At 30.9% G+C, this 9,849-nt stretch overlaps 1 protein-coding gene across 1 annotated transcript in view; it reads right to left on the reverse strand.

The window, feature by feature from the left end:
• The window catches only part of LOC105141012 (probable disease resistance protein At4g27220), a 24,285-nt gene that overhangs the window by 3,462 nt on the left and 10,974 nt on the right, over nucleotides 1-9,849 (reverse strand). Inside the window, exons 5-7 of the mRNA XM_011048076.1 lie at nucleotides 6,475-6,478; nucleotides 6,419-6,423; nucleotides 3,851-3,950 (exon numbers count right to left, since the gene is read on the reverse strand). Coding sequence (XP_011046378.1) covers nucleotides 3,851-3,950; nucleotides 6,419-6,423; nucleotides 6,475-6,478 — 109 coding nt within the window. The remainder of the gene's footprint in view (nucleotides 1-3,850; nucleotides 3,951-6,418; nucleotides 6,424-6,474; nucleotides 6,479-9,849) is intronic.

Raw genomic sequence — 9,849 nt, forward strand, 5'->3', positions numbered from 1 at the left:
TTATTATTATTATTATTATTATTATTACTATTACTACTACTACTACTATTATTATTAGTATTATTATTGCTTCTATTATTATTGTTGTTGTTTATAATTATTTTTTATAATTGTTGTTTATAATTTGTATAATTAACCTCCCTGTGGTTCGACCCTGGTCTTGCCGGGTTATTTATTACTTCGACACTCCTGCACTTGGGAGAAGACATCAACCTTTTAGTCGTGTCACAGTACCTTCTAAGTCATCCTCTAATCATCAGAATAAGCCTTACACAAGAGTTGGCTTCGATAAGTGCAGTTTCTATAAGCAGAAAGATTATTGCAAGGCTTAGTATCCCAAGTTGAGACAACAGAATCAAGCTTAAAAGCATGACAGACAATCACAATCTAATGCTTATAGACCAGCTCAGGGTTATAAACCCCCCACTCCACAATACTACAGCAGTAGTTTCATCAAGCTCTTTTACCAATCCTAGTACTCTAGCTGAGCAATTTCAGAAGTTTCTCTCCTTATAGTCATAAGCAATGTTTGCTTCTTCTTCCATAGGTCAGTTGCCTCATAAATCCTCAAGTATGTCACATTTTAAATAGGTCTTAGATTTCAGTACTTCTCATCATATGTCTCCAGATTCTTCATCTTTTACCTTTATATTCCCTTCATCCTCCATTCATATTATGATTGTTGATGGCACTCACATGCCTTTAGCAAGTGTTGGTTATGTTGTCACACCTTACTTGTCTCTTCCTAATGTTTATCTTATTTCAAACCTCAAATTGAATCTTGATTTTATTGGTCAAATATGTGATTTTGGTGATTAGTTAGTCATGTTTTCTAGTTCTTTTTGTTGTGTATAGGATCTGCAATCTTAGAAGTTGATTAGGACAAGTCATAGGGAGAATAAATTATATATTTTAGATGAGTTAAAAGTGCTAAGAATAAATTATATATTTTAGATAAGTTAAAAGTGCTAGTTGTCGCTGCCACCACTACTACTACTATTGATTTGCCTTCATTTCTTTTGAGCCCTTCATCTTCTAGTTTTTATTTATGGCACTCTCGTCTAGGACATGTTTCGTCTTCTCGTTTAAGATTTTTGGCATCTACAAGAGCTTTATGAAATTTAAAAACTTATGATATTTCTAATTGTAGTGAATGTAAATTTGCAAAATTTTCCACTTTACCTTTTAATCAAAGTTTTTATGTCTCTTTTTTACCTTTTGATTTGACTCATTTTGATGTATGAGGACCTTCTCCTATTTTCATAAAAAGAGGGTCTCGATATTATGTTTCATTTATTGATAATCATACTCATTATTGTTGGGTTTATTTAACAAAACAATGTTTTGAATTCTATGAGATATATACAACCTTTCGAGCTCTTGTGAAAACTCAACATTCTACTGTAATCAAATGTTTTAGGTGTGATTTGGGTGGAGAATACACTTTTGATAAATTTTATCAGTTGCTTGCCTTAGATGGAACCATTTACCAAACTTCATGTACAGATACTCCTGAGCAAAATGGTGTTGCTAAAAGAAAATATAAGCATATTGTTGAAACTACTTGTTCTCTCTTGTTGTATGTTTATATTCCTAGTGAATTTTGGGGAGAAGTTGTCCTTACTACTGTAAGTTTGATTAATATAATCTCATCTTCTCATAGTTCAAGTGTGTCTCATTTATAAAAGTTATATAGGCATATCCTTGATTATTCCTCCTTTAGAGTTTTTAGTTGCACTTGTTTCGTTCTTCGTCTTTATGTAGAACATAGTAAGTTATCCTCTTGTTTTGCTATTTTTGTCTTTCTGGGTTATGGTGAATGTAAAAAGAGGTATCACTGTTTTCATCCAATAACTCATAAATTTTATATGTCGCGTCATGTTGTATTTCTTAAGCATATACATTTCTTTTCTATTCCATCTACTACTCATAACTTGACTAGATATGATATTATTTATATAGATTTTTTTTTAAGATTCTAATAATATATCATCACATGTTCCTAGTACCTCATATACCCTTTCTCATATTCGACCAATTTATATTCATCATCCTACAGGTACTAACACTTTACTCTTTGACACACCTAAAGCTTCATTCTCATCTACACCCCTCAAGCTTCATCTAAGATTATGGATCCACCTCAACGCCAATCTATACACACTTATAAGTCCACAAAACTATCAGATTTTGCTTATTCTTGTTATTTTTCATCATTTATTTTCTTTTTAATTTTTATTCATTGTCTCTCTCAGCCCTTTTCCTATAAAAAAGCAATTCTTGATCCTTTTTGGCAGCAAACTATGGATAAGGAACTTTCTGATTTACGTAAGACAAATACTTGGGACTTGGTTCCTCTACCTCTTGGTAAAAGTATTGTTAGTTGTTGTTGGGTGTATAAAATCAAGACTAACTTTGATGGGTCTATTGAGCAATACAAAGCTAGGTTGGTTGTAAAAGGATACTCTCAATAGTATTGTATGGATTACGAAGAGACATTTGCCCTTGTTGCAAAAATGACTATTATTCGTACTCTTATTGTTGTAGTTTTGGTTTGTCAATGGCATATCTCATAACTTGATGTTAAAAAATGCCTTCTTTAATGGAGATATTCAAAAAAAAGTTTATATGATGTCTCTTCCTAGTGTTTCACATCACTCTAGGTATGTTTATAAGCTCAAGAAAGAGTTATATGGTCTTAAACAAACACCTTGTGCTTAGTTAGGGAAATGTTTTGTTATGATCTCATCTCTTGGATTTGTTTCTACTAGTCATGATTCTGCTCTTTTTGTTAAGAACACTGATGCAGGTCGTATCATTTTATTCTTATATATCGATAACATGATTATTACATATTTGTTGTTACCCAATTCTTGACTCATGTTTTTGATAAATTTTCAGAAAAAAAAACCAAAAATAGAAAAAAAAACAATGAAAATCTAAAAAATATGTTTTTTAATATATTTGTATCGTTTTTAGCATTTTCAACATCGTTAAAAAAATAATTTAAATTTTCAAATGTCTTTCAAACACGTTCGACTTTTAATGGGTCATTTTTAAAATCATTGATTTTGCCCCTTGGGTCAGCATTGACATTACTTGTTTTCAAAAAGTATTAAAAATAGAAAAATCAAAATCAACACAAAGAAAGAGACAGAATTAAGTGGGTCACTAAGATCAAGTTCTCAAGATAATCAAGTTCCTGGTTGACAGGAGATTGTTGTAAAGACATAATTCCAAATCAACTAAGTTTTGAGAATATCAAGATTGGAAGTTCAGCTTTGTTTATTTTTACAAAACTTACTATATAAAGTCTTTGCTCCGTAAGTATTGTAAAGAGCGAGCATTTGTTGTTACCTATTTTTGGCTTTCCACACAAAAAATGAGAGAATATAAGAAAAAAATATATAAAAAAATATTCAAAAGAAATCAAAAAAATAAGAGCGAGAAAAAGATGTTGGAATGCTTATAAAATGGCTAGAAATTAGTTAAGGGGGTTCAAAAATACAAGAATTAAAATTTGACAGTATATTTTTTACTGATAAAAGCTCCTGTTGATAAGAAAAATTAAATTTGAAAAAGAAAAGTTCAAAATCAGATGTTTATGAACTCAATTAAATTTTATTGAAAGTTTAATTGAATTTATGGAGGGTTTGATTATAAGAAAAAATATTTTTAAGTCAATTTAGGCTTTATGGGAAAGAAATTAAAGTTCAAAGATCTAGTTACAATTTATCGAAGGACTTGATTACAAAAGTTCAAAACTTGTATGGCCAAACTGAAAATGGTCATCTCAAAACAGCCATTTAAAATGGAAAACAAAGCCATTTCATGGACAATTGTTCATTACCTTCTTCCTCATCAATTGTTTCAAGCAATAGAAATATTAGAGACGCTTCATCATTAAAGGCATTGAAATCAAGTCGGTCGTTACCAGCACAAGGCCTTCTCTGGCCTATAAAAGCAAGGAGAAAAGAATGAGATAGAGAAGTGAAAGAAAAAAATAAAGAGGACAGAAAAAAAAAGCATAAGAGAAAGAGAGGGGAGTACAGGGAAAAGAAATAGAGGAGAATCTAGAGGGGGACCGAGATGAACACAGATGAGAAAGGCTAAAAAAATAACAGAAGTTAAAGAGAGGAAACCAGAGGAAGAAGTTAAAGAGAATAACAGAAGGAGAACGAACAAACATAGGAGTCTTGAGCTAAGGATAAATGACCGAGATGAATATAGATGAGGAAGGCTAAAAAAATAAGTATCAGCCGTCATTGCCACCACAACATCGCCACTGCTAATGATTGCACCGCCAATGCCACTGTCAGGTCAGCCTCTCTCTCCTTCTCCCCTTCCTCTGTTTATTTTTTGTTCGTCTTCATTTACATGCAGAACGTGAGCAATTCACCTTCTATAACTAATGAAATATAATTAGATGGTTAACCACCTAATTATAATTCACTAGTGTAACTAATGAAATATAATTAGGTGGTTAACCACCTAATTATAATTCACTAGTTACAGTGCTGAACACAGTAACCAACAACCAATATATTGGTTGTTTCGGGTTGGAACATCAGACCACCAACGCGGCTGGTCTGAGTCCAGCCACAAGTAGGTTCTCTCTTGGGCCGGTTCTGGCCCGATTTCATATGGGTCGAGTTGGGTTTAGCTTAAAAAATTCTTTAAAAAATATTTTAAAAAATCTGTGATTTTTCAAAAATATTTTACTGCATTTTGATAAATATTGGTTTGTATTTTTATATTGTAAAAATACAAATCCAGTAATAAAATATCTAATTTTTGTCAAAACATTAAAAAAATATTTTTGTTTTCAAGCATACGGCCAAGTCAAAAATAAAAGAAAAAAAATCATATTGTATTTTCTTATAACAAAGAAAATTTCAAAAATATATATTAGCATGCATTTTGCTTCAATAACCAGTTTATTAAAGTCATGAAGAACGAGACCAATATTTCAAAATTTTCAAAAAAATTATTTTGTTCTCTTTTAGTATCTAGAGTTACGATCTTATATGTAAGACGTATTCTGGATATTAAATTCATTTGTTGACATTAGAATGGTTAGATTTTACCCAATAAGTGATTAGTACTTAAAAGTGCATTTTTTTATCAAGGTTTTATATCATCATTTTGCACTTGAAGTATCAATAACTCCTTAAATAAAGCATGTTTTATAATAACATATCTAATAACATAAGATACCTTTAATTTGTGCTAAAAATTTATTTTAAATGCAGGCCTATCACAAAAATGAAAAGATTGATTGATGAATTTAAGAACTGAAATTGAAAGGATAAAGAGATGGCCAAACTTAGAAAAGTGATGTCAGTGCAGTCCAAATCGAAATACTATTCGATAATTGGGTCATATCTTGAACTGTAGATCTTAGATTTAAACATACTTTATATGGATGGAAAGGTAAGACAAACATATTTTATATGGATGGAAAGGTAAGACATAGGCCTACAACTTTCATATGGAGCCCAAGATCTAAAAAGGCCATTATCTAGTCCAAATTGTAGCAACAACAAAGAAGTCTGAATCTGTCTTCCAGCCCGAGCACTATTCAGTATTTGGCTTATATCTGGAGTTATAGAAGTCCAAATGAGCTGAATTTTTACACAAGAAAGCTGAGACAATTGCCTACAACTTTCATGTTTGCAACTAGATCCAATTTTGACGTTATCAATGAAGTTTTGGGCAGACAAGAGAAGATAAAGATTGTCACCAAGTCAAAAGTTGGCCACCCACTTATCAATTAGTCATCAAATCAATAGTTCCCAATTTTGGCCTATAAAAGGAGACATTTGCCATGCAAGCATCTTGGTTTCTGGATTAAAATCATGTTCTTACTTTCTCTTTTTGTATTTTTTGTAATGTTTATGCTTTGCTTTCATTAATATTAAGTTTATGCCTTTCATTTCCTTTCCTTTACTTAGTTAACTTTTATGTTCTTATTTTGTTTATCTATTTTGCTTTCTTTCATTATGTCTAGCTAAGTTAGTTATGTCAAGGTGAAAAGGTTACACTAATGGTGTAAGAATAAGTATAATGTAAACTTAATATGGACTTTAATGTTTGATACTAACATGTTTTATATTTGTTATCTTGTTCACTCTTTAATACTTTGCTTGTTAAATGACTAATCTTGATTTATGTTGTATAACACTTGGTACAACAAATGCTTGGCACTTTCATAGCCCATAATGTATGGTATAACCGACACCTGAGCTATGAAAGGATCTCCCTACCGAGGAGAACTTATCTTAAACCATAAATGGACCAACAACTAGAAAACATGACAATACCTTAGATTTTATCAGACAATTAAACAATGAAGCCTATCTTAGATAAGGTGTTTTTGGGGTGTTAATACCTTTTTTTATACAACCAGTCCCCATACCTGATCTTTGAGATCAGTTAAGGTTCTTAATAACCAAAATACTAGGTAGTGACTACCATTCTATTTTTTCACAGATAAAAGACAAGAATTCCTTGTCTCCCCATATTTGCTAGATAGCTAGATAGATAATACAATTATGAGGGTGGATGTTTTCACCACGATGCCGCACACATGCGACAACATTGATGTTATCTTTCTTTTGAAGACAAAGCTTGTTAGACAATTTGAAATGAAGGATTTTGGTTCTCTTCGATATTTCTTAAGTATTGACGTAGCTTACTCACCTAGAGGTTACCTTCTTTCTTAATTGAAATATGTTACAAATACTCTTAAGCGAGTTAGACTTACTAATAACAAGACTATAGACATTCTCATTGAAGTTCATGCAACATATTCTTCTTCTAATGGTTTTTGCCTTTGACAGATCCTACTTTATATCTTATTATTGTTAGGAGCTTGGTGTATCTCACCATTACTTGTCCAGACATTACATATGTTGTTGATGTTGTTAGTCAATTTATTGCTTCTCCTACTATTATTCACTGGGTAGTTGCTCTTCGTATTTTATGATATCTTTGAGGTATAGTTTTTCAGAGCCTCTTACTTTTATCCACCTCTTCCTTAGAGCTGCGTGGAGACTCTAATGCTGATCATAGTAGTGATCCCACAGATTGCAAATCGGTTACTGGTTTCTGTATATTTTTAAGTGATTCTCTTATCTCTTGGAAAAACTAGAAACAATCTATTATTTTCTAATCCTCAACCGAAGTAGAATACTGTACTATGACATCTACTACCAAAGAGATTATTTGGTTACGTTGGTTACTTATGGATATAGAAGTTTCACTTTCTCATCCTCCTCCTATGTATTATGACAACCAAAGTTCTATTTAGATTGCTCACAACTCAGTTTTTCATGAACAAACTAAGCACATTGAGATTGATTGTCATTTTACTTGTCATCACCTTAAGCATGGCACCATTACTTTGCCTTTTATTTCTTCTTCCTTGCAGATTTCTTTACCAAGTCACATTCCATTTCTTGTTTTTGTTTTCTAGTTGGCAAAATTTTGATACTTGTAACTTCCACATCGTGAGTTTAAGGGGAAATGTTAAATAATATATTTATCTTATTTTATGTATTAAGGGTTGAATAATATTTTTAACTTAACATGTGTGTGTGTGCGCGCGCACACATGTGTGTGTGTTGGGATGTTGTCATTTAATGGGCAACAACCTTTGTAGCCTATCCTAAAAAATAAGGTTGTTATTGTCAAAAGGTTACATAATAGTTGCACCAACCATTGATAAAAATAGTGCATCTCATGTGCTGCCACCATTTATGCCATAATTTATGGCCTCTTTTCTATCATAAATTACCTATAAATAGAGGCATTATTTGAGAGCAAAATAAGAAAAAGAGAGAGAAAGTGCAAAATATAAGAGAAGAAGAGAGAAAGAGGAGTGGCTGTCAAGGGCAGCAGTGTGTGAAAGCAATGAGAATTAAGTTTGAGTAAAGTTGTAATATTTTGAATTAAAGAGATAGGAAAAGGCTAGAAAGCCCTTGAAGGCTTATATGTAGGAATAAATTAAATGCGGGGTATAGTAGTAATTGAATAAAGAGATGATAAATATAAATAGAAAGTAAAAAAATAGATCTGAAATTTTAAGAGCGCAAATAGGTAGGAGAGAAAGGGGAAGGAAGAAAAAAAAGAGAAAACAGGGAAATTATAAAGGAAATAGAAAGGAGTTGAAGAAAAATAAGTTTAAAAGTAAGATTTAGGTTTATAAATGTATAAATGTGTTCTTTGAACTCTAAATTTCAGTTTTGATGAATGTTAGGGTTTTTGAAATTTATGTTTTGGGTTTAATTGATGAATTAATTTGAATGTTAGGAGTTAATTGTTGTGAGTAATTGATTATTTAGTTGATTATAGAAGATTGTGATGATTTTGAGTTATGAATTGTGTAAATGGTGAAATTGAGTTAGAAATCTAGAAAGAAAAGTAGGTTTTATTTTGAAATTATGGGTTGGAGGTTGAAGATGATAAAATTTTGGTTTGGTCTCTCAATTTGCAAAAATTTTAGTTTAGTCCCCAAACTTTGGAAATTTTAAAAATTGGTCCTCGGAGCATATTCCAAGATTATGAACAGAATAACATATGAATTATGGGCAGAATTAGAGTTATGAATTTTAAACACTTTCAATTTGGTAGTTCAATTTGACAATAATTATAATTTAACCCTAAAAATTTGAAAAAAAATCCAGAATGGTCCCTGGAGCATAATGAGATATTATGGACAGAATTGAGGATTAAATATGATCAGAATTTCAGTATAGTCATGGATTTATGATATTTTAATTTGGTCCTCCAATTTGACAAAAATTATAATGACCCTAAACAATTTGGAGAAAATTTCAAAATGATCCCTGGAGCATAATAAGATATTATGGATATAATTGAGGATTAAATATGGTCATAATTTTAGTATAGTCATGGATTTATGATATTTTTAGTTTGGTCCCTTAATTTGACAAAAGTTACATTTTGACCCTTAAAAATATGATAGATCCCAAATTGGTCCCTAGCTGTAACATTAGCTTTTTCAGATTGGTTTGATGAATAATTAGGAGTTATTTAGTGAATTATTATGAATTTCATTATTTATTTATTATGAACTAGATTTCAAAAAAACCATTAAATTTTGGGTTTTTGAGAAAATTGATTAGTTAGTTGAAAAACATATAGAGTTACGAAATACACAATTAGTTAAGTGTATTAAATAGGTTATATGTTCTTTCAATTTGTTCTTGAATATGTCTTATTTATATTCAAATAATCCAGATATTCTATCAGCAGGATGTCAGTAAGATTTTCTTTGGTGTCTGCTTTTGACTTCTATTTGCTTTTGAGTCAGGTGAGTTGATAATTTTCCATATGCATGAGAAATATTATAAATATTTGATTTGTTAATATGAATTGGATCATGCTTCTTGATAATATACATGTTGATTATTATTCTTATTATGATAAAGCATGATCAGTTGTTGAATCTGAATTCTTGATATGAACCGATATATATTTTGAATCGGCTTCTGAATTGATAGCTCCTCATTTAATTGATGTCATGAGTTGAGTTTTGAGATATAACTATGTTTGTTTGGTTATGATTATGAACCTATTGTATGCTAGTCAACATACACATGCTAACAGGATAGTATTAGTCTTTGTGCACATCATATTTGAACCCTAATTAGTCGGAGGAGTCACCAACCTGTGTGGACTAATCATCCCACAATACGGAGCCTCATGCTTATTATATTTTGATTTTCTGACGAACTTTACCTTATGATATTTTTGTTATGCCTATTTGGGGAACCTTACTATAAGAACCTACAGCCAATTATTTATTTATTTATTTATTTATTT

Source organism: Populus euphratica, unplaced genomic scaffold, assembly GCF_000495115.2.
Source record: "Populus euphratica unplaced genomic scaffold, PopEup_1.0 scaffold318.1, whole genome shotgun sequence".
Lineage (NCBI taxonomy): Eukaryota > Viridiplantae > Streptophyta > Magnoliopsida > Malpighiales > Salicaceae > Populus > Populus euphratica.